The sequence below is a fragment of the Pleurodeles waltl genome, chromosome 1_2 (genome assembly GCF_031143425.1).
Source record: "Pleurodeles waltl isolate 20211129_DDA chromosome 1_2, aPleWal1.hap1.20221129, whole genome shotgun sequence".
NCBI classification, from domain to species: Eukaryota; Metazoa; Chordata; class Amphibia; order Caudata; family Salamandridae; genus Pleurodeles; species Pleurodeles waltl.
The window spans coordinates 96,744,134-96,770,349 of record NC_090437.1 but is presented as its reverse complement, the minus strand read 5'-3'; the positions used below and the strand labels follow the sequence as shown (position 1 = coordinate 96,770,349).

Below are 26,216 nucleotides of genomic sequence, written 5' to 3'. Positions count from 1 at the left end.
AGTGTTGATTAGTGGAGTGTTACAGAGTGGACGGCTGTAGAGTGGATTAGTATGGAGTGGTGTGCAATGGCATAGAGTGGAGAGACGTAGAGTGGAGTGGCTAAAGAGTGGAGTCAAGTGAGTCAAGTAGAGTGGCGTGGAGAGAAGGATAAGGTAAACACACATACGAGGAGTCCTCTTTGCACAATTGCTGTCAAGTACAAAGCCAGCAAAAGCACTCGCAAAAAAAAAGAAAATGTGATGTATAATATAACTAGTGCTCATGTTAAGCACTCCAATGTCTTTGGGTGGGTCAAGTTTGCCTTATAAAACAAATTGTAAAAAAGAAGAACTAGTACCTTAACCACAGCATGAGCAGCGGAAGGACACTAATTAAGAGAAATCAATTTGTGCTTCGTCCATGTGCCACACAAAGAATGGTAGCGATACAGGAACTGACTCCTGGGGTTGCACTGCCTAAGTACAAGGCAGATAAGAGTGATAATGTTGCCAAGGATGGTAAGTAATGGGTGGCTAGCAGTCACTGTCAGGGTTTTTTGTTTTTTTTTTAGATACAAAAGATCTCCCAGCGACAGCAGCACAGGTGTGCTGCCTGCAGGCTTGACCTAGTAATGTACCTCAAGTTGCAACTGGCTCATAAAGAAAACTCTCCTTTACTGTAAGATGAAAGGGTACTTTATAAACCTGCAAGATGTGTTTAAGTCTTCAGCAGGTAGGTTATATATATTGGGATGTATGTATATGATCTCTCTTAAGTGTGTAGTCTTCCAAAGAAGGCAGGCTTTGAGAGTGAGGGCCTTCACCACATGTAAAACAGAAAGTCCTAGTTTCATGATATACTTTAGACAGCGCCATGTATAAGACTTTTTACGGATATGTCCCACTTGCTGCAGAGCCAGTTTAACTGCTGTAATCAGCCTAATAACGTTTGGAGCGAGTGTCATCAGAGCAAACACTGTAAGGTGGACATGAAAAGAGCATCTAGTCCCTCTCTCTTCCTTTCTTTAAATCAGCAACCTATCACTAGCAGATTTGATTTCAGGATAAAATATGTCCTGATCAAAGTGTATCTAAAAAACAAAGCAGCACTGTCATGTAATTTCTACATTTAAAGTATGTGGTTGTGTCATTGACCCAAAATTAATAACAGTCCCCTTTGCCAGAGTTAAGCTTTTACTGTTTAAAATGTGCTGCGCAATAATAGGTATTACATTAGCAAGAATGTGGGTTTCCCGGTTTTCCTCTTGTGCTCAAAACGTGTTCATCACTCTCTTTTCTAATCCACATTCCAGGAACGTGGATTGGGGCCTGCACAGATATCTTCTTATGCTGCGAGGTCGCTTAGAATGATCCTTGACTCCACAACTCTTTGGAAGCGGCCCATGTGACCTCTTCATATTGGACAATTTGAGTCACGGTACAGATGACAAACTGTTAAACTGTCATGATGTTGATAGATACACTGCTACTGATTTCAAAGGTCATGGGACAACTGTTGACCTTTAGATTGATCTTGGGGCAATGTCCACATTAGTTCTTTTGTTTCACTAACTCATTTGTTTTTGGCATTTGTTTGTCTTCTTTGCAAGCACCAAGGCCCACATGTACATGTTGCTCCTTTTTATCTATGATCATTGCACATTCACCCTTTTCCCTGTTGATCGATGGTGACGCTGAGGAACTCCTGCAGGATGACTTTTATGATGATCAACTTTGTTTAGTTTCCACCTGTTGCTGTTGAGATGGCTTTCTGTTTATGTGGGTGTGGCGAGAACGCTTCTGGAAACTTTTGGCATCCATTTTCTCATCTCACTGTGACCGAATTAGTTACTCTTTTGCTTTGCAGCCTGTTATGAAGTGATTTTCCTTGCCTCACCTTTTGCACTTCTGTCCAATGGCTGGACATTTATTTTCACGTGGAAATGAAAATCCACATCGGAAACACAGTCTTTCTTGAAAGATGACGACAGACTGGCGTCTGCTCAGTGCTTATGTCTACTTTTCATGATCAATGCCAATTCACCTTTTGCTGTTTCTCCTTCTGTGTTGGCGGCTTGCTGATCTGCTCATTCCTCAGATCTGGCAGCCATCAGTACATTTTCTAGACTGAGTGCCTCTTGCAACATGTGTTTTCTGAATGAATCCAATAATCAACTGTAGGAGGCTGGCCTGGCTTGTAGTGGGTACCAGAGGTACTTACACCTTGTGCCAGGTCCAGTTATCCCTTATTAGTGTAGAAGAGGTGTTTCTAGCAGCTTAGGCTGATAGAAGATAGCTATGGCAAAGCAGCTTAGGCTGAACTAGGAGACATGTAAAGCTCCTACTATACCACTGGTGTCATATGCAAAATATCATAAGAAAACACAATATACAGAAGTATTGAAAATAAAGGTACTTTATTTTTATGATAATATGCCAAAAGTATCTCAGTGAGTACCCTCAGTATGAGGATAAGTTACATACAAAAGATATATGTACACAAACCAAAATTATGCAGATAATAGCAAAAGGAAGTAATGCAAGCAATGTAAAGTTACAGCAGATTGCAATAGGAGCACATAGGTATAGGGGCAACACAAACCATGTACTCCAAAAGTGGAATGCGAACCACGAATGGACCCCAAACCTATGTGAGCTTGTAGAGGGTCACTGGGACTGTAGGAAAACAGTGAGGGTTAGAAAAATAGCCCACCCCAAGACCCTGAAAGGTAGGCGTAAAGTGCGCCTACTACCCACAGAGAGCACAGAACTCGTGATAGGGGAATTCTGCAGGAAGAACAAACACCAGCAATGCAACAACAGTGGATTTCCGGACCTGAGTACCTGTAAGACGAGGGGACCAAGACAATAGTCGCGACAGTGTCGAGAGTGGGCAGGAGCCCAGGAAATGCCTGCTGAGGGTGCAAGGAAGCTGCCACCTGTTGGAAGAAGCTTGGAGTTCTGCAAGAACGAAGAGGACTAGGAACTTCCCCGTTGGAGGATGGATGTCATACGTCGTGAAGAAGCTTGCAGGGGTGTTCCCACGCAGAAAGACCGCAAACAGGCCTTGCTAGCTGCAAGGGTCGCGGTTAGGGTTTTTGGGTGCTGCTGTGCCCCAGGAGGGACCAGGATGTCGCCACTTGGATGAGGAGACAGAGGGGGCGGCCAGCAAGCCAGGGAGCCCTCACAGAAGCAGGCAGCACCCGCAGAAGTACCTGAACAGGCGCTTAGAAGAAAAGTCAACCAGAGTCCACCCGAAGTCACAAAAGGGAGTCCCACGACGCCGGAGGACAACTCAGAAGGTTGTGCACTGCAGGTTAGAGTGTCGGGGACCCAGGCTTGGCTGTGCACGAAGGAAATCCTGGAAGAGTGCACAGGAGCCTGAGCAGCTGCAAATCACGCAGTACCCAGCAATGCAGTCTAGCGTGGGGAGGCAAGGACTTACCTCCAACAAACATGGACTGAAGAGTCACTGGACTGTGGGAGTCACTTGGGCAGAGTTGCTGAGTTCCAGGGACCACGCTCGTCGTGCTGAGAGGGGACCCAGAGGACCGGTGATGCAGTCTTTTGTTGCCTGCGGTTGCAGGGGGAAGATTCCGTCGACCCACGGGAGATTTCTTCAGAGTTCCTGGTGCAGAGAGGAGGCAGGCTACCCCCAGAGCATGCACCACCTGGAAACAGTCGAGAAAGCCGGCAGGATGAAGCGATACAAGGTTGCTAGTAGTCGTCTTGCTACTTTGTTGCGGTTTTGCAGGCGTCCTGAGCAGTCAGTGGTCGATCCTTTGGCAGAAGGTGAAGAGGGAGATGCAGAGGAACTCTGGGGAGCTCTTGCATTCGTTATCTGGTTAGATCCCCAAAGCAGAGACCCTAAATAGCCAGAAAAGGAGGTTTGGCTACCTAGGAAGGAGGATTGGCTACCAAGAGAGGTAAGAGCCTCTGACGTCACCTGCTGGCCCTGGCCACTCAGAGCAGTCCAGTGTGCCACAAACACCTCTGTTTCCAAGATGGCAGAGTTCTGGGACACACTGGAGAAGCTCTGGGCACCTCCCCTGGGAGGTGCAGGTCAGGGGAGTGGTCACTCCCCTTTCCTTTGTCCAGTTTCGCGCCAGAGCAGTGCTGGGGGATCCCTGAACCGGTGTAGACTGGCTTATGCAGAGATGGGCACCATCTGTGCCCATCAAAACATTTCCAGAGGCTGGGGGAGGCTACTCCTCCCCAGCTTTCACACTTATTTCCAAGGGAGAGGGTGTTACACCCTTTCTCAGAGGAAGTCCTTTCTTCTGCCTTCCTGGGCCAGGGCTGCCTGGACCCCAGGAGGGCAGAAACCTGTCTGAGGGGTTGGCAGCAGCAGCAGCTGCAGTGGAGACCCCGGAAAGGCAGTTTGGCAGTACCTGGGTTCTGTGCTAGAGACCCGGGGGATCATGGAATTGTCTCCCAAATGCCAGAATGGCATTGGGGTGACAATTCCATGATCTTAGACATGTTACATGGCCATGTTCGGAGTTACCATTGTGACGCTGTACATAGGTTGTGACCTATGTACAGTGCACATGTGTAATGGTGTCCCCGCACTCACAAAGTCCGGGGAATTTGCCCTGAACGATGTGGGGATACCTTGGCTAGTAACTTTGCACCCAACCTTCACTAGGTGAAGGTTAGACATATAGGTGACTTATAAGTTACTTAAGTGCAGTGGTAAATGGCTTGGAAATAACGTGGACGTTATTTCAATTAGGCTGCACTGGCAAGCCTGTGTAAGAATTGTCAGATCTCCCTATGGGTGGCAAAAGAAATGCTGCAGCCCATAGGGATCTCCTGGAACCCCAATACCCTGGGCACCTCAGTACCACATACTAGGGAATTATATGGGTATGCCAATGTGAATTGGTAAATTTAGTCACTAGCCTGTTAGTGACAAATTTGGAAAGCAGAGAGAGTATAACCACTGAGGTTCTGGTTAGCAGAGCCTCAGTGAGACAGTTAGGCATCACACAGGGAACACATACAGGGCACATACTTATGAGCACTGGGGCCCTGCCTGGCAGGGTCCCAGTGACACATAGACTAAAACAACATATATACAGTGAAATATGGGGGTAACATGCCAGGCAAGATGGTACTTTCCTACATCAACCATCAATGACTCTGAGGCGCATGGCTTTTTCTTTGTTAAATTCACTAAACGTGAAATGTTTAATGAGCACCTCAAGTCTCTCACCAAACTCATTCATCATCTCACAAACATGTTGTCTCGCTTGACTGAAAGCATTCCTTTCATAGTTGACGTTTGGCATTGCAGTAAACTTGGCTCCTAAAGCTTCTTTCATTTGACTGTATGGCATTGTCTCAGTTTGTGAGATTTTCTTTATCACTTCTTTCATTCCATCAGCAGTGAGATTCTTTAAGTATTTAATGATTTTCTAATCATTTACTTCTTCCAGAGCATTTATGAAATCATCGAAAGTCTTGATCCATGTGGTCCATCTGGCTCCTACATTGTGTTTTTTGGTGGTGTCGAATGGCGGCGGAGGTTTTCAAAAAATGTTTGCTGTGTACCTCACACCTTTTTGTCCTGCCGTTGAGCATATGTGCTGTTCAGGTATCTCTCATTGTTCACCTGAATCTGTGCCTTCTGGAAATATTGCCATCGTTCCTGAGCTCAGGTCACTGGACTGGCTCAATGGTCATGTAGCATCTTCATTTTTTACAGTGAGTACTTTTTCTTTTTCTTGCATGCCATGGTCTTTGCTTCCGTCTTTCTGTATCGTTCAAATAATTTCTTCATGCTATTTTTACAGGTTTCACTATTCTTTGCCCAATATGTGACTTTGATAATGGAAGGCTGTGTGTTCGAGTCACCTATCTGGAGGTGAGATTTAGAACATAGTAGATGCCACTTTTTGCTTTGTATGGATTGACCTCTCTGCGGTTTCAGCAGATGCTGCAATTATGAAAGTCTGCTTCGCTGGTGAATATATTCCTATTTTTCATCTCTGGCTGTCGCTGCTTTCTAGCTTTTTATCTGGTTGTTGCAGTCTTCATCTTGTACCTGGTTGTCACTGTCTTTAGTGTTCTTTTTGTATGAATGATGGCTCGGTGTTGTGGCGCAGTACTGTGTTCTATCCGCCTGGCCTGCAAGACTTGGTGGGCTTTTTCTCTGCTTGGCCTTCAACGTCTCCTAGATGCCTGGTGTGGTTTGGAGTGGAGCTTGCACTCAGCACATGCCAACTGCAGGCTTCTTTGCACCAGCATAGGGAGCACGTGGCATGCATACAAAGTTTGCTATTTCCTTACAAACTCTAAGGGAGCCCAGTCCTGTTTCTTAAGGGCATGTATCCATCCTTGTCAACAGTTGTCGCGTACTCCCCAGTCCGGAAGCCCTCAGAAGAACACCCCCAACATAGAGCTCATGATTAACGGCTTTATTCATCAGTGTACAACATTCTACTAACCTTTCAATGTCGCATAACCATTAAAGATCACACCTTAACACCGCCAAGATTGATTGCGTAATACCTTCCTCCCTGCGTCTGTCCCGGGCCGCAGGGTACTAATGCTCACAGTCCTAAGACACTACATCCTTCAGCCTAGAGCAGGCGCAAAGGGGTGCAAGGTATCTGCATTTAGCTGTGATCAAGGAAAACAAGAGGGTGGGCCTCACCTAAAGGGCGCCCTCACCATTTACTGGCTAGACAGATCCATTCCTACCATCTACGAAAAGGCAGTGCTACTGAAAGTTGAGTCAGTAGTCTCTAGCTAACAAAGTGACCCCAGTCTCCATCCTCCTCCCCTCAATGTCTGGATCTCCACCCTCTGGCCACATCAAAGCAGGCAATGCACTTCCTTTGTATGGTAAGCTGTCCTATCCCTCCGTCTTGTGCCATGCCTCAATCAGGGGTGTCTAAAGCGATCCTAATTCGGTTTTTATAATAATACCTTGAGTCAAACTTGAGGAACATTACAAAAAACACTCAATGTAGAAATCTCACATTACAATGACCAGGAAGCCACGACTTCTTACCAGCGCAACAGAAAACTCCTGATATTTCCCTGAATAAGCACCATCCATAATTTTACACTTCCAGTCCTTAAGCTAATCATCTGACCTTGATGGGGAGGTGGTCTATTGGTAGTTTAGGAATAGACAGATTATTCACCTGATTTTGTCATCTCTTTAAAGTACCTTTAATATCACTGCCTTCACATGCAAACTATGCTGTTTCTCTCTACGTCTTGTATTCTCAAATTACATGCTATCTTAAAAAACATCCTCTATACTTATAACTCCAGCATGAAAAACTAACCTTTACTGAAGACATCTGATTTCCACATCGTTTTTTCTTTCAAATGGCCCTGTCCTTCTATCCTCTATCACCTATCTCTATGGGCCAAACCTCCCAAAGCCATCTGCATGTTCGGCTTAATCTTTGTGGTTGTATTTCTTTTCTGAAAAATACCCTTAACTCATATCAAAGATCACAACATTCCCTTCTTTGAAAGTAATATCCCTGCATCCTAACACTACTTAATCTCCTCAAGTTGATCTTCTATCCCCACCAACAATCAGTAAGAAATCACACCCAGCACTAAAGATCACACCTAACTCGAATTAATGTAATCCACCACTCTAAAATTGAATGAATGCATGGAATGGTTTGCTTGAGTCCACAATACCCTATAAATAACTAACAATAAATACCAATAACTAATAACACTGGAATAACCACAAAACGTCTGTTCAAAAGTTCTGAAGCATCATGCTGCCCACCGTAAAGCACTTCAATGCCTCAGCAGAGGTGGTAAACGCTATTTAAATGTAATTACAATTACATTTTATTTAAAACACTGATGCTCGTGGCATAGAAACCAGAATTTTGCTCTTTCCTCATACTTGAGAAAGGACTGGCTCCCAGAGGAGGTGTGCAGCATTAAAGGTGAAATGGGAGATAGGAGGTGGGAGGATAGGAGAAGGGCTTTAGTAATGATGTTAAAAAAGTAAAGTGCTGATTGTGACAGCTTGTGCAAACCTGCATCTGAGGCTTCAGAAGGCTATACCAATATGGACATATCATTGAAGCTTTCTAAGGGGCAAATTTAAGAGCTCCTACCTCCACCTTAGTGCCGCCATAGCGTAATTTCTTGAAGCTAAGGCGGCGCTAAAGTGGCTTTCTACACATGCAATATTTACAAAGTGGCGCAATGGATGCCTTGCGCCACTTTGTAAAACCTTGAGCCACAATATGCTTGTGCCAGGCATAATGTATGCAAGGGGTGTTTTCCCCCATTAGGGGGGCTGAAAAAATGCTGCAAGGATATCTAAAAGATTTCCTTGCGCCATTTTTTTCGGCACTTTTAATGCATGCTCAGAGCAGGCGTTAAAAGGGGGCATGCCATTGAATACAATGGGCCCTTAAGTACTCTGCAGGAGTAGAGCCAAAATGTTGGTGCTACTCCTGCAGAGTACATCAATAGCGTCTGGAATTCTGACAATATTGCCCCCTGCTCTGTGCCATGGTGCACTTTTCTTACATCATGCCCCATGCAAAGGTACTTAAACAATGAGATGTGCTCACCTCCCACAATGAACCTCTATCCTGAAATGACCTTTGTAAAGCTGTCATAGTTCTGAGTAGAGTTGCTGCCTTGTTCAGAAAAGCAGTCAATTTTCAGTTTTTTGCTATTGTGGAAGAGCAGGGGCTGTTAGGTGAAAAAAATATATTTTTTAAAAACCTCAGTATTCTTTGAAAAATGCCAATAATCCCTCTGTTGACTTCAAAAACACCTCAGAGGAATTTAGACATCCATCAAACACATTTAAAGGGAATTCCTTATGTGTTTACTGTTTTGGATTTGCATTTCAACATGGAAAAAATTGATTTCACTGCTTTTCCTAAACTTTGTACCAGCCAGGACATAGAAATACAGGGCAGGCCACTTTAATACTTACCAGGTGGCAACTCCATCACCAAGGTATGCACTTAGAGTGCACTGAGACCTGAACTGCCATCTCACATTGCACCTCTACTGTGGGCTGACTCATGCAAAGCTATCCTAGCACCGAGTTCTGGATAGAACTCTTATTCTGCACTTCTGTCTTGATCAGTTCCATTTAAGGCTAGCCTAACATAAAGGTGTGCACAAACCTCTCACAATGAACCTACGTCCTGAACTACCTCTTGCCAAGTTATCTTAGAACTGCGACATATGCTGTGCTCTCAAAATGTACTTTTTCTCTGGACTACACTACGAAAAAGCTTTTCTAATGCACATCTATCCTGACCTGAAAAAAATGACACTGACAAGCTCTCTCAAAACGTCTGTCCTAACCTGCTCCATGCACAGCTATCTTAGCACTCAGTCATGCACAGATAGCTCTAGCATTGAGATGTGCCGTACTCTCACAATGCACTTTTGCTCTGCCCTCCCCTAGTGGCGTAATGAAACTTGAGCCCCCTCCTTCCTGCAAAGAACATGGAGGACCTCCCCTCGGGGCTCACTCATGAGCTTTCAGGCCAGGGTGCTGTACTGAGCTTAGGGGTCCCCACACCACTTTGTTACGCCACTGCCCTCCATATTCAAAACTATCCTAACATTAAGATATGAATCAAGTTCTCACAATGAACTCCTATCCTCAAGTACCCCATGCAAAGCTACAGCAGCACGTATTGTGACCTGTCCCATGCAAAGCTATCCTACCACTGAGTAGAGCACCAAGCCCTCATTATGTACCTCTGTTCTGACCTTCTTTCTGCAAAATTATCTTTGCACTGAAATGACCCTGGAGCTCTCATGATCTGCCCACATTAAGCTTCCACTGAACTCAAACATCTAGCGAGCTGTCACAAGGCACCTCTAGTCTCCTGTTACCACAGTAATGAGGTAGTACAAAGTTCTCTATGTACTTCTAGTTACCTGTGTGGCATGCACAGATATCCCAGTTCACTAGTATTAACAGATGTCTCACAATGCATCTTTATCTTGATATACACCATGCACATGGATCTTAGTTTACCGGATTGTTTTCATAATTCAGTAGCATACATGATTAGTGTGCTTGCTGCATAGGAGGAATTCAAGCAGCGCCAACACATCCTTTTAACACTTTGATGTAGGCCGTAGTTAGTGTTGCTTCAACCCAACCTGAATACCTAAAGAATTTAGCCTATAGGTATTTTAACAGATTTCTTCTTAACTTTCTGAAATTGATAAGAAAGAGCTTGTGTATAGTAAATCTGTCCCTCATTAAACACCCCCATCCATTACCAGCTTGCAACAATCCAAAAGTGCGCCTCACAACATGAGAACGCTGAAAGGAAGAAACAACAATTAGGGTGACGAAGTGAAAGAGGCTTTAATCACCCATTAAATGTATTTTTGAATAATAGACTTTTAGGTTAGCTAAATAACAGAAAATATCTCCAAAATGTAGATCCGAAAATCAGAACAACCCTATTTAAGAAAAGGCAGCTGAGAAGTAAGATCACATACATATATATTTATCCATATTACCACCGAACGGTGTAACTGATAATAAAAAATAAAAAAAAACTGGTATTGCCTTACAATAAAGTAGGACGAAACTGGTCTGGGGTTGCATGGGTTCCCATTCAGAGGAGACCTAACCTGGCACTCTTGGCTAAACTATACCTCCTGGAGCAGAACCAAGTCATATGCCAGGTCTTTGGATTGGCATGGAGGGCAAAAATGTTGGACTGGTATGCAACCTGAGTAATTGTAGTTGAGATTAAATCATGCATTCCGACAATCAGTTTTTTTTTTGCTTTTTTCAATATCGTATCACAAATTTCATATTATGACTTACCCAGAAAATAAGTAAATCACAAGACTTATTTGGTGTGAGTTTTATTGCAATACATGGATTTTAACGTTTGTGTTCTGATTCTGTTCCCTTCTCGGCTTACATTATTGATGCACATTTTGTGTCTTGATTTACAACTCCTTCCATTAAAGAATCAGGTTAACTATGTGGTCTCCACATAACACCCTGAGTTCTGACTTAGGGAATCATCTCTTCATACCTAGATCAGGGAATAAAGGAAGTTGGCTCTGTATATACTATGTCAAAGTAAGAAATAGTGTGCACAAGGTCCAAGGGTTCCCCTTAGAGGCACGATAGTGGCAAAATTAGATAATTCTAATGCTCTATTTTGTGGTAGTGTGGCCGAGCAGTAGGCTTAACAGAGGGTAGTGTTAAGCATTTGTTGTACACACCCAGGCAATAAATGAGGAACACACACTCAAAGACTTACTCCAGGCCAGTAGGTTTTTATATAGAAAAATATATTTTCTTAGTTTATTTTAGGAACCACAGGTTCAAGATTTGAAGTAAACACATAGAATGCAAGGTAAGTTAGGAACTTTGAATAAAAGCAATATCATATACAGTCTTCGTTAAATGGCAAAAAGCTATTTTAAAAGTGGGCACAGTGCAAAAATCAACAGTTCCTGGGGGGGGGGGTAAGTAAAGGTTAGGTTGTGAGGTAAGTAAGACACTTACAAGTCTCAGTTCCTGGGCTTAGGCAGCCCACTGTTGGGGGTTCAAAGCAACCCCAAAGTTACCACACCAGCAGCTCAGGGCCGGTCAGGTGCAGAGGTCAAAGAGGTTCCCAAAACACATAGGTGCCTATAGAGAACAGGGGTTATCCAGTTCCAGTTTGCCAGCAGGTAAGTAACCCGTGTCTTCGGGGGGCAGACCAGGGGGGTTTTGTAGAGCACTGGGGGGGACACAAGTAGGCACACAAAACACACCCTCAGCGGCACAGAGGCGGCCGGGTGCAGTGTGCAAAGCAGGCTCGGTTTTCAGGTAGGATTCAATGGAGGGACCCGGGGGTCACTCTAGTGGTGCAGGCAGGCACAGGGGGGCTTCTCAGGACAGCCACCACCTGGGCTAGGCAGAGGGTCACCTGGGGGTCACTCCTGCGCTGAGGTTCGGTTCCTTCAGGTCCTGGGGGCTGCGGGTGCAGTGCTGGTTCCAGGCGTCGGGTCCCTTGTTACAGGCAGTCGCGGTCAGGGGAGCCTCTGGATTCTCTCTGCAGGCGTCGCTGTGGGGCTCCAGGGGGGCCGTCTCAGGCTACTCACAGGGTCGCAGTCGCTGGGAAGTCCTCCCTGTGGTGTTTGTTCTCTGGATCTCGAGCCAGGGGGCGTCGGGTGCAGAGTGTGATGTCTCCCGCTTCCGGAGGGAAACGTGAAGTCTTTGAAAGTTGCTTCTTTGCTGCAAAGAAGTTGCTGGTTTTGAGCAGGGCTGCTGGTCACGGGAGTTTCTTGGTCCTTTAGTCCAGGGCAGTCCTCTGAGGCTTCAGAGGTCACTGGTCCCTGTCGGATGCGTCGCTGGTTGCAGGTTTTCGAATCAGGAGACAGGCCAGTAGGGCTGGGGCCAAAGCAGTCCGTCTTCTCTGCAGGCTTGTAGGTCAGCAGTCCTTCTTGTTTCTTCAGGTTGCAGGAATCTGATTTCCTAGGTTCTGGGGTGCCCCTAAATACTAGATTTAGGGGTGTGTTTAGGTCTGGGAGGGCAGTAGCCAATGACTACTGTCCTGTAGGGTGGCTACACCCTCTTTGTGCCTCCTCCCTGTGGGGAGGGGGGCACATCCCTAATCCTATTGGGGGAATCCTCCAAAACTAAGATGGAAGATTTCTAAAGGCAGGGGTCACCTCAGCTTAGGACACATTAGGGGCTCTCTCACTGGTGGGTGACTCCTCCTTGTTTTTCTCATTATCTCCTCCAGCCTTGCCGCCAAAAGTGGGGGCAGTGGCCAGAGGGTCGGGTATTTCCACTAGCTGGGATGCCCTGGGGCCCTGTAACAAAAGGGGTGAGCCTTTGAGGCTCTGCGCCAGGTGTTACAGTTCCATCCAGCGCCAGGTGTGAAGCACCGCCACCTAGTACAGGCTTTGTTCCTTGCCACAGAGTGACAAAGGCACTCTCCCCATGTGGCCAGCAACATGTCTGGTGTGTGGCAGGCTGGCAAAAACTGGTCAGCCTACACTAGAAGTCGGGTTGGTATTCAGGGGGGATCTCTAAGATGCCCTCTGGGTGTTTGTTGTAATAAATTGCACACTGGCATCAGTGTGCATTTATTGTGTTGAGAAGTTTGATACCAAACGTTCCAGTTTTCAGTGTAGCCATTATGGAACTGTGGAGTTCATGTTTGACAAACTCCCAGACCATATACTCTTATGGCTACCCTACACTTACAATGTCTAAGGTTTTGCTTAAACACTGTAGGGGCATAGTGCTCATGCACATATGCCCTCACCTGTGGTACAGTGCACCCTGCCTTAGGGCTGTAAGGCCTGCTAGAGGGGTGACTTACCTATGCCACAGGCAGTGTGAGGTTGGCATAGCACTCTGAGGGGAGTGCCATGTCGAATTAGTCTTTTTCTCCTCACCAGCACACACAAGCTGTGAGGCAGTGTGAATGTGCTGAGTGAGGGGTCCCCAGGGAGGCATAAGACATGCTGCAGCCCTTAGAGACCTTCCCTGGCATCAGGGCCCTTGGTACTAGGGGTACCAGTTACAAGGGACTTATCTGAGTGCCAGGGTTGTGCCAATTGTGGAAGCAATGGTACAGTTTAGGGAAAGAACACTGGTGCTGGGGCCTGGTTAGCAGGGTCTCAGCACACTTTCAATCAAAACTTAGCATCAGTAAAGGCAAAAAGTTAGGGGGTAACTATGTCAAGGAGGCATTTCCTTACAGGGAACCACTGTCTGTATTTGCCTCCCCAATTCCCTGGCTCACTTTTGGCTCAAATTGCTGAACCTCCCTCTCTTCCTACCTTGCCACACTGCAGTTGCTCGCATGTAAGAAGCTGATCTTCTTGAAATCTTTGAGATTCTGTTCACATGCCATTCAAAGCACTTACACTACTTTCCTTTGTAGAAATGCCTTGCCCTAGGTTCATAAGCACACTTTAGGTTCTTCCTTGTTCCATTTACTTCAGGGTTCCCTGATCTTCAAGGCTTAGGGCAGTAGTCATTTTGTTCTCTACCAGGCACCTCAACTCTGAAAAGATCGTTGTTATGTTATGTTAAAAGTTTTATAAAGCACCTGGCTACTCTAAACAGAGTGTCCCCGCGCGGAGGGTTCGCCCACCAAGACATCAAAAGCTACAAGCCTCTAACCTACATTGGCTTGAAGAAGCCACCATGTCTTTAACTTTTTCCAGAAGGCAGATTCCAAATGTTTCTGTCAGAGAGTTCCACAGTTTAGGGACCAAGAACCTTATATGCTATATTCGCTCGGGGAATTGTCGTTAAAGCCACATCAGCAGATGTGAGACTTGTGCTAGGGTGATAGGCATGAATCAAAGGATGTATGTAAGTAGTGAGGATTCTTTCCCATAAAAATATTTTGTGAAAAACAGAGGGCTTTAACGCCACTCTCTTCCTCAATGGAAGCTAGTGAAGCTTAGCAAGAGCCTGGCCCATCAAGGAGGGTTTGCGGATGTTTATAAGTAAGCAAGCAGCCGCATTCTGCACCCTTTGAGGTTTTTGTAGTCTGCCAATAGTAGCACCTAAATAGAGTACACTCTCCAGAATAATTTAGCCATGTTTAAGAACCTTCTCAATAGGGGATATTTTCCAAGTAAATCAGCTTTTGCTCTCACCAACACACCAATTTGGCTAGAAGTAGGGCACCCTTTCTGTGTCATAAGAACTCTACAAAGACTATCCACAGACTAAATACAAATATACCTGGCTACCTGTATTTGGTCAGAGTGAAAACCCAAAACAAAGCACAAAAGTAGTTTCTAATGGCTAAGGCACATACACTGCAAGTTCCAGTGAGAAGACCTCACTGTGTCACCTGCATGCTTCATTGGCAAGGCCAGCTACCCGCGAGTGCATGGAGTAGTTGTCGGTCGAGTGCAGGTAACCGGGGGACCTCCCTTGGCCTCTCCCGCCTGCCGAAATCATGGTAGCTGTGCGATGAGCAGCACCGTTCATTGGAAAGGGAACCGAGCTGAAATACGTCTTGGAGAAGCAGGTGGGTCTGGGGCACCATCGCTGCTCCTGATTTTCACAGTGAGCAGTGGGTGCAGCAGTCACAAAAAGCCAGGTTCAAGGTTGTGCTTGTTACCCAAGAGTGCCTATCTGGGAAGTGGTGCCCTGTGATGGCACTTCCTTGCCTTAGAATGAGGAGCATTCCTCACGTGCTTGTCCAAGTCAGCTCAACAAGCGCTGGGGGAAAAACTAAAATGCATGTCAGTGCACACTGTCTCCTCTGCTTCCAGCACCCATCACGCATCAGCCAGCACACTTGGGACAGTAGAAAGTGCAGAAGTGCTTCCCAAGTGGTAAGAGAAAAAAAAACACTCCTCATGTGCTAAGAGAGAATAGACCGCTCCCCATTTTGCTGGGTTCACAGAAGAAAGGAGCCATAAACAGTGCTTCCCATTCTCTGGGCTCTCTGGAGAACACTTGAGGGGGATTTATGGGCAGGCAGGCCAGCACACGACCGGCAAGTGATTCAAATGGTGGTTCCTCCTGACAATACCACAGTGCCTTGGCTGAACAGAGACAGGGAGTAGCTAGTAGCAGGGCAACAAACAGAAAAGCAATCCAGTGAGTCATTTAGGCCATCCACCTAGCAGCAGGCAGCAGGGCAGCAGGGCAACAGCAGAAGAGCAGTCCAGGTCAGTCCCTTGAGTAGCTTAGCAGTCCTTCTGATAGAGGTTCAGTCCCAGCTTCAAAATAGCTCTTAAACTTGGTATCAGAGTCCCTATACATATACTCAAAACGGTCTTTGATGTAAGGGGTGACTTCAAAGGAAGACTTTCAAGTGTAACACAACGTCCTCTAAACCCAGCTCTGGGTCCAAACATTAGTAAGGGGTAAGTCAACCCTTTGTGTGATGGCAAGACACAACGTATTGACATGTAGGGTGAGAACGACCTCTCCCTCTCCCAGCCCAGGAAGACTATCAGTATGCAGATGAAGGCAGATGTATCTCCAGTGTTGTGGCTGTCTGGAAAGTATGCACAAAGTGTAACTGTCACTCAGCCCTAGACATGGATTGGAGTCAGGCTGCAAAACACTAGAGTTATAAGCAAAGAGAAATGCCCACTTTCTAAAAGAGGCATTTCTAAAACAGTAATGTAAAATCCAACTACACCAGTAAGCAGGATTTCTAACTATCATTCTAAACATACGAAACATGGCAGTGCTACTCATTTCAGATCAGGAATGACTTAAAAGTATATTAGGGAATTTCCAATGCTAACCTGCAAGATGAGCAGCCCTCGTAGATGTGAAAAATGAAATGCAAAACATTAAGGTACATGTCCTACCTTTTACTTACACAGCATCCTGCCCATAGAGCTACCTAGGGCCTACCTTAGGGTTGACTTAGGTGTAGTAAAAGGGCAGTTTAGGTCTTGGCAAGTAGTTTGAAATGCCACGTCAATGTGACAGTAAACTGCTCACACAGCCTTTGCAGTGGCAGGCCTGAAACAGGCTTGAAATGCTACTTCTTTGGGTAGCACAATCAGTGCTGCAGGCCCACACGTAGCATTTAATTTATAGGGCCTGGGTATATGGCATACCACTTTACAAGGGACTTACAGGTAAAATAAATATGCCAAACAGGTGTAAGCCACTCATACCCTGTTTTAGGGGAGAGAGCACATGCACTTTAGCACTCATTAGCAGTGGTAAAGTGCTCAGAGTACTAAAGCTAACAAAAAGGTCTGAAAAATAGAACGAGGAAGACAAAACTTTTGGGGATAACCCTGCAGAAAGAGCCATTTCCAACAGTATTGGTTGCCAAAAATTGTGGTATGTTGCTGGGCAGTGGGCGAAGGCTATAGGAGTCTAAAAAATAGGCTCCCCCTCACCTTACCTTTCAGGGGGGGGGCCCTTAGGTTTTGTTACGCCACTGTCAAAAATATTTCAGCTAGTCTAAGATGTTACAAAGGTTGAGCGAACATATCTTTCGCAATCTGCATAATCACTTTTTCAAAGCTTTGGAGAAACAGTTCAACCCAATCATACTTACAAGAAATATCCGTTCCAAGTTAATAACACCTTTGATATGGTCTAGCTCATTAATACACTGTGTCCCACAGTCTATCAGCATATAATCTGATTCCAGAATATTCTGTAGCAGCACATGTAGGCCCAGATTACTGTCAAGGTGTTAGAATACTATGGATTTTTACTAAGGCAATTGAAAGAGTGCCTTACCTGGCGGAATGTATTGACAAGCTCCAGAAGAATTCACTAAGACATTGGTGTGAAAAGTTGCATCAAAGCGTTCATCTGCACTGGAAGAGAAATAAAAGAACATTAATAACTATATCCTGTACAACAGTTGCAGCAGCGTTGTCCATTGTCAACAAGACTAATAAAACAGCCTACGGGGAATCGCAATATGATGCAAAACTGGGAATTATTTGTAAATCAAATGTGCAGAAAAAACTCTGGCCTCAATATAAGTCTGGCGGTCTAAGGACCGATAGACTCGTGGGTGACGGTCAGACAGCTGCTCTCCAGGTGGTCCGACTGCCACATTACAACCCTGGCGGTCAGACCACCAGGGGACCGTCGTCTCTGCCGGGAACAAGGTACCCAAAGGCTGACAGCGGTCGGACTCGTGGTCAGCCACGGTGCCGCTAACTCAGCGGCACTGTACAGATCACGAGTCCATGGAAAGGCTGGCGGAAACACAGTCCCGGGGGCCGCAAGGTAGCCCCTGCACTGCCCACGCCTTTCGCATGGGCAGTTTAGGGCCACCCCGCCCAGCACCTCAGAATGTGCACTGTCAGCTTCACAGACAGTGTGCATTCCAAGGGTGCTGTAGTGCTACTGAATTGGCCTCAGCTCCCTTAAGGTCTGACCAGTAAGAACGTTACAATTTGATGTTCCTGGCGGTCAGCCCAGTGGAAACATCGTAATATGACCTGGGGGAGGCAGCTGGTATGAGGGCTACCTCTTCCCTGGGAGTTTGGCAGTCAGAGCTTTCCAACTGCCAAACTTCTAATGTCTAAAGTCACTTTTTGTTGTCAAATACCAGAAAGAATACCTTATCCAGGAAAAAACACCAGAATATATGTTGCAATCAGAAGGTCAACAGATTTAATATGTCCACAAACGCTTGTGACATGTATTTCTTTTTAGTGCCCAAATCCACAAAAAAAGTTATTCCTTTTTTGGGATATGTGACATTGATTAGACATTTAAAATTATACTTCTTTTGCACTGCTGACACAAAAACATCGAGGAATGTCTGAAACAAATCTAGAATTTGAAATCCTTTCCTTGAGTTCTTCAATTTTCCCTAATCCAGTGAGTAGGAAGCCTTTGTACTGCGGAAGAAACTGAAAAAGTAATTTGTTTATTCTTGTTCATGGAAAAAACTAATTTCCATTAAATGCCTTCCATTTCTACATTTGATTGTCAAAATGCGGAGTAATTGGGCACCTTCCCAGACAGGTGTAAGTAAAGAATTATACATAGGTTAGGGAAATTATATTACAAATGTGTAAGATCTCTTGTTCAGTACTCCTGAAGCTCATCGCTCTCGATTTCACCATTCTGGTGAACCTGTTTCTCTCACACAGTTTCTTTCATCCGCAGTGTTTTAAGCATTGACACAACTGTGTGTTTCCCAACAGAATGCCACACTCTGCTAGAGAAAGGAGTACTCATCAAACATAAGCCCTCTCTGAATAGGGGAGGCCCTAATCAGGCTATGAGGTGATTTGTGGCGGGTGGTCAAAGTTTAGGGGAGCCATTTTGTTTTCCATTACTTTTTTGGAGAAAACATCCGTAACTACCTCAGAGTCCCCTATGATGGTTAAGTGAGCAGGATGTGTACATGAGGGAATGGATTTAGGGGTGTGAGCATATTTACCTTTGCAAGCACAGTGATGTAGGGCCAGATGTACAAAGCCCTTTTGTCTCAATCGGTATTTCAGGCTGTTAAGAAATGCAAAACGGCCTTTTCTAATGTACAAAGGCCTTTGAGGAATCGCAAATTGTGATTTCTACCCTTTAGAAATCGCAATGCGCGATTCCCAGAATAAGAAATTGCAAATAGGGATTTCCTATTTGTGATTCCTATTCTGATGTACAAAGCATTTTCTAAATGCTACTTAGGCATTTAGGAGATGCAATTACCACTGACTTGAAGTCGGTGGTAACCAGGTGCAATTTAAAAAAAGAACCCGAAGGTGCTTTAAAAGATTTTTGCAATAGAGCACACACATGCCCCTTAGGCATGTGTGTGCTCTACAGGTGCCCCCTATTTTTTGGGTGGACCAAGAGAGGCCTTTTGTCATTTGCCATCCCTGGTTTTGCATTTCCTAAATAGCAATTTCTTAATAAGAAATCACTATTTATGAAATGCAAAATCGACCATTGACAAAAATGCATTGGGATTTCTTAATATCAATTTCCTAATAGCGATTCCTACTTTTTATCTCTGTACATAGCATTCTGCATTTCTTAAATAGCGATTGCTATGAAGTCACTATTTAAGAAATGCAAAACTGCATTTTTGTACATCTGATCTGTATAGTTTACAACTGTTTAGGCTGCCCTCTTCACCACCCTCAAATGTCCCATGGGCATAACACAACCTTCCTAGATTGCTGTTCCATCGAGTGTCCTTGTAGTGCAGTTAATGGTGGATGGAAAGGTGGGTCAAACGTACTTCCTTTCTGTCGACTATTATTAACTTCAGGATTTCTCTGCGAGGGACAATAATGATCTGCTGAAAATGGTAAGAAACGGTAGACCTAGGCTGCACTTCCCTCATAAAATATCAGTAGGTGCTGGAGAGGGTAACTGAGACAATCTGGAAGAGGGGATGCAATGGAGTGCAGTGCGGGCTATATACAGCAGGGTAGCCTGCGGTAGTGCGGCAAGGTCAGGAAAAACAGTGGAGGGGTTCTGGCAGACCAGATGGGAATTGAGCTAGAAGGGGGATGGGTGGATCTGAGTATTTTGTGAGGATGGAAGGTAGTATATGTGTGGACCGGTGAAGGGCTCAAAACTGAGACAGGGTAGACATCTACCAAGCAGCATCAATTCCCCTATTGCTGAGAGTGGCCTCTCCTATTTAAAGAACATATGGATAGCTACACAAATTGAATAGCTACCCGTCGATATAAAAAGAACTGCACAGTTGAGAGCTAACCACCTCAAATAATGGCCATAAACTTTGTCAGCGTGAAGAAATGAAGGGCCAGATGTAGTAAACTTTTTGCACGTTGCAAACAGCGTATTTTGCTGTTTGCGACGTGCAAAAAGCACATCGCGGTGCCCCAACCCCATTTTACGATTCTGAAACCTGGTTACCGAATCGCAAAACGGGACTGCGTGTCGCAATTAGGAAGGGGTGTTCCCTTCCTAATTGCGAGTCGCAGCGTGATGTTGCATTGTTTTGTGACAGCGAACGCGGTCGCACAACAATCGGAGTTAGCACCCATTTCAAATGGGTGCTAACCCATTCGCAAAAGGGAAGGGGAAACCATGGGGTATTAAAAACATTTTTCCAGAGCAGGCAGTCACCTGATCTGAAAAAATGAAATGAAAATGTTTAATTTTTTTGTTGTGTAATGCATCTCGTTTTCCTTTAAGGAAAACAGGCTGCATTACAAAAAAAAACTGCTTTATTTAAAAGCAGTCACAGGCATGGTGGTTTCCAGCAGGCCACCATCCCTGTGAGTGCTGAGATTCTCAATGTGATGCACCTCATGAGTATTCATGAGGTGGGCCTTTGCGACCCCCCTGCGAATCGCAGATAGTGTCAGGGACACCATCCAACATTCTAAATTGCGACTCGCAAATTGCGAGTCAGTCTGACTCGCAATTTGCGGGTCGCAATTCAGAATGTACCTACATCTGGCCCAAAGTCACTAACTTAACCTGAGCTCAACCCCCTGGTAGCTGTAGCAGATGATGAAAAGGCTTAACTTTAAAGCAAAGTGTAAAGTGTTCATGCAGCACCAAAACAGAACTAAAGACAACCCACAAACCAAGAAAAATCTGAAACCAATTTATAAAAATAGAGTACCTTTTAATAAATACTATAACACAGAAACAGCAAAAAATATGGGAAACTGGAGTTATGAGTTTATAAAACTTAAATATGAAAATACAGTCAAAAAGTGTTACCCATCAATGGCAGTCATGTGGTAGCACTTGACCGCTACATAGGCACAAGTTAAGGCTGACTGTGATGGAATGTGGGTTGGATACCTAAAGCAGGATAGACCTAGTTGCAAGATTTACATTCGGCCATAGTCTCTGAAATGGAAGTCAAACATCCTCAGTAGGGTAAGGCAGCAGGATGTGGTGGAAGAGGACCCCATGTCGTTGGATAGGTGTTGGACTAGGTCTTTGTGAAGCTGTTGACTTTTGGCGAGAATGCTCAGACTGTGAGAAATTCAAATTTAAGAGCACGGTCTGTAGCAAATGAGGGCTCCATGAGGCCAGATACATTTAAAGAAATCTCAGAGACATTAAAGACGTCATCTGCCAGCACCTGGGCTCTCTTTCTGAGCGTCCTGACTTGCCAAGTGGTGCCAAATGCAGTTCCTGGGCCTTTGGGAGTGAGTTCTGGTCCAACCAAGAAGAAACCAAGCACATCAACTCCAGAGCAACTCTGGAATCAGTGCCCCTGTCGGACTCAACGCCACTGCCTGCACCAGAGCCATGGTCCCCACTGGGCGCAACAACTGACTCAATCAGGTCCAATTCCACTGCAGCTCCTCCGTAGTCATGCCACAGGTGAGTCACGAGTGGTGTGTCACCGACATCCATGACACTTGAGACCGACTCCATTGCACACCTGTGGCCCTGCGGTGTAATTGCGACACTGAAAAAGTGTTGCTTGGCATCTTGACCTGCTGGATTCATTGATCCTGCATTGTCATAAGGAACCCACGTGTCAACACCTCCCCTGCCTATCAGTAAGGAACCACACCTCAACTTCCCGGTAGCAGTAAAGAACTGACGCCACACCATCTCCAGCAAAGCCTCATCTCCTCGACTCTGTGCAACATATTTGTTTCCTCATCATTTTCCAATGTACTGTACCTAGGGTCAGTGCGACTTCATGACAGGCCCGCACTCCCCCACAAGTAGTATCAGACTGTTGGGAATGACTCAGTCAAGACCCCATGATAGCCACAGTTGGAGCTATACTACATTTAGGGCCTGATTCTAACTTTGGAGGACGGTGTTAAACCGTCCCAAAAGTGGCGGATATACCACCTACCGTATTACGAGTTCCATAGGATATAATGGACTCGTAATACGGTAGGTGGTATATCCGCCACTTTTGGGACGGTTTGACACCGTCCTCCAAAGTTAGAATCAGGCCCTTAATCTTTAAAAAATCATATCTTTACTTGTGAATGTTGGATTATTGTTGCTTTGGTCTTGGTTTATTTAGATAAATGTTGGCTATTTTTCTAAACTGTTATGGAGTACTTTTGTGGTGTTTCCACTGTGTGTGTGTGTGTGTGTACAAATACTTTATACATTGCTTCTGAGATAAGCCTGACTACTCGTGCCAAGTTTCCAAGGGGGTGAGCAGGGATTATCTTAGCTGTGTGGCTCCCTTACCCTGACTAGAGTGAGAGTCCTTACTTGGGCAGGGTGCAAAACCCTGCCAGCTAGATACCCCATTTAAAACACCAGTACTTTGGTCACAAAAAAGAAATTAGCAGAAAGGAATGTTAACTGAAAACTAAATACATTTTGACTGCAGCCCCACTTGTCCATCCAAAAACAGTAACTTTATCATGCAGATGTATTCTACTGTCTGACAGGCAGTCCCTTGTTTTCCACCACCTCTGCTGTGCTATCAGATCTGAACCAGGAATCTAGAGAAACTTCTGGATGCCAAAGATGTGGGTGGACGTATTCTGTGAAGCCAGTGGCATGGAATACTATCTTATCTTCAGGAGTGAACTCCGCAGGAGCTTGCAAAATCCTCTTCAGACCTCATGCGACTGAAGACACTGTACAATTTCAACACACAAGGTGTTTTTGCTTAAAAAGACAACACTGACTGAAGGTGTTATTAGTGAGCACTTGGCAGGTAATTTAGATTGGAGACTATTGCTTTAAACTTAAATCACAACTCATAAATATGAATAACCCATAGTTGCCCAAAAAAACAAATGCTGCAAAATTGCCACAAAAAATGCATTAGTGTGCCATAAAATTTACATTTCTGTGCCACAAAATATCCAATTCCATGCCGCAATATCCTGAGGGGACTGACTAGCTCAAGTGCTCTTAACACTTCTTGTCATGGTGCGCTTGTATTGGCATGAGCTCTATGCTTGAATTTGTGCCTCAATCAACCGCCACAGCTAGGGTTCACATATTTAATAAATCATCAAACTAAAGTAGGATCAGTAGATCTTTCATGCTCCACCGTGGAGAGAAAGTGGAGAAAAAAATAACCAAAACATCTATTTCCAGTGAAAGTGTAAAAAGCACCCCAGAAGAGCCTTATACCCTAAACGAGAAATGGTGGCTTTCTCAAAATGGTTTCTAAATAAGAGCTTCAAGTACCAGGTCGTGATTGTATTTGATCCTAACATGCAAAGACTCTGACAAAACTGCCAAGCAAGGAAGGTGATAAGATAGCCTCGAGCAAAAGGAACAACATATATCAGTGGTTCCCAACCTTTAGACATCTGTGGACCTCCACGTTATCATTTCAGGAACCTGGGGACTCCCACTGAATCATTATTGGAACCCCCCCTACTTAGTCATTACTGAAAGCTGGGGACCTAATCTGTTAATATTATTTAATTTTCTAAGCAGTCCCAGACCTCCTGAGGAGGCTTTGCAGACCCCCTGGGGTCCCCGGACCACTGGTTGGGAACCGCTGACATATATCCTTTAACAGCTATTTTTTCCTTCAGACCATGTTGAGAAGCTTGCTGTGACTTTATATTTTATTATAATCCGTGTAGAGATACCTCTCCATAACCAGTGATTGCAATCCATCCAAAATGAGGCTGCACATTTGATCGTGGGAGTGTCTCATTTTAGTGCAGCTACTACATAGTTGAAAACCTTACACTGGCTTCTCGTTCATCAACAAGTTATTTTTCAAAACTTTGTGCATGGTGCACTGTGCCAAATATGGTAAGGTGCATATTTTTATAGCAAAACGCCTAAACACATAGCTTCTCGATAAGACACTGCAAACTTTGAAAACTTTCTGGCTTTGTATTTCAAGGTTCTGTGAAGCTCATCTCGGTGCTAGGGTGAACACCTCCCTCCAGGTCAATACCAGTACTTTTTACAGTCATGGGTTTTCATGTGATAATCTAAAGCATTCTTGGTTTTGTAGGCTTGCTTGGCTTTTGTTGAACTAACCAGATTAACAAATCTGAAAATGATGACCTGTAGATGACATTTTCAGGACTGTTACTTTGTTATGGGTTATGCGTATTTATAAAGCACATTATCAGCCGTGAAGGTATCCTGGCATTGAGCAGGTTTGTGTGACTAGCCCTGCCAATGAAAGTTAGGTCTTCAGCGCTCAGCGTGCGGAATTCAAAGAAAGGAGGAGGAAGCTCTCTCTGGTGGAGTGGGAGTTCATTCCATTTGCTAGGAGCGACGTAAGAGAATGCTCATCCTTCCGATCTGGTTCTGTGTACGCACAGGATGTGTGCGAGTAGTTCTGCGCAGCAGATGTGTCTGGGTGGTTGGTGGAAGGAGATGCAACTATTTAGGTAGGGGAAGACTGTGCTCGTAGTGATCATGAGTTACGTGGTCACCTTACTCAGTGCTAGCACCTTCTATGATGAATAGTCTTCCTAAGCAGCTGAAAATGATCCCCAGTCAGAAATCTCTTTAATCTTGGCTCTTCTGCTATCTTTTGTTTATTTTTCTATCCAGTCTGAGATTTTATTTTTCAGTGCCAGGCCTTTGGGCAACAGCTCAATCTACTAATGTCAAATACAAATTCCAAATACAAGTTTTTAGTGCTAGAACTCCCTACATTAAAGACATGTAATAGGATGATAATTGAAGGAAAATTAATCTTTGGAGGCAAAACCATCATTTTAGGCTGTTTACGTTAGCATTTTAACACAAGGAACTGATTTATAAGTTGGCTAGGTTTCAGTCCTGTTTAGCTTTCTTGAGCTGTTATATTTATTTATTTTACACAGTTTCAATGAAACAATTATGATTTTTATGAATCTGCTCAGTAAGCATCGCATTACTCTTTATGAAAACAATGCATTCCAAGTTAATCCACTCTGCAAATTACCTACATGAGAGCAAGTCATCACTCCTGGTACCCAATCTGCAATGAAAGGTGTTGGGGGCATGTAAGCATCCTTGGTTCTCTAGGTAGATGTAGGTGAATAGTCGAAGACATTATTCAACATATGATGCATGGGACAAGTCTGAATACATTACATCATGATATTCCAAGCAACAATGAAGTATTAATGTCCAGGCGAGAATTGTGTGTGCACAACGCATTTAATGAAAAGTCAAGGATACATTAAATTTAGGATGTGAATACTATGGTAGCTTGGCACAAAAGCCGTAGAGGCAATGTGAAAAGTATTTTAAGCACACAAACACTAATAAAGCAACAACACAGAAAAAATACCAAACAAATTTAGAAAAACAGAGTACAATTTACTGAACAAACAAACACCAGAACGAGCTATATCCAATCAGTAAAACAAACCAGAAATGCAAATGTTTAAAACTTTCAATGCATAATATCACCTACAAGACCAAAGCACCAACTGTATCTGCTCGTGCTACCTGGGCAAAGTCAAAAGTTTTGGATCCTCTTTTGGCTTACCTACAGACTTAGAAGAAATTTTGAGGGAAGATTCCTGAGAAGGTAGAGTTAAGGGTCCTTACGGATTCTGAATACCAATTGCCTCAAGCCCCATTATAAGAGATCCGGGGTTACAATGTTCCTGGCTACAGATGATGGAGTGGAGGAGGAAAGTGAACATCCGCCTGTCCTCCTAGCATCCAAAGAGCAGAATGGGTCAATGATAGGTGTCAACCTCTCCCGACCCTGACCTCATATTAGCAGAGAATGCTGCTACTTGCTGGAGCAGTTTGCCTCTCTATTGTCACTAACCCCTGTGCTCAACTATTTGTGTACCCGCGACATAGATACTGGGACAGCATATCTGTTAAAAATAAAGCCTGTTGTTGACAAGGTGATAGTCAGCTTCAAGGAAGGGGTGTCCAAGATAATTCAGAT

At 44.6% G+C, this 26,216-nt stretch overlaps 1 protein-coding gene across 1 annotated transcript in view; it reads right to left on the bottom strand.

Moving 5' to 3' along the window:
• Window positions 1–26,216, bottom strand: part of LOC138297135 (neuronal acetylcholine receptor subunit alpha-7-like) — a 2,137,462-nt gene that overhangs the window by 759,469 nt on the left and 1,351,777 nt on the right. Inside the window, exon 5 of the mRNA XM_069236631.1 lies at window positions 17,180–17,259. Coding sequence (XP_069092732.1) covers window positions 17,180–17,259 — 80 coding nt within the window. The remainder of the gene's footprint in view (window positions 1–17,179; window positions 17,260–26,216) is intronic.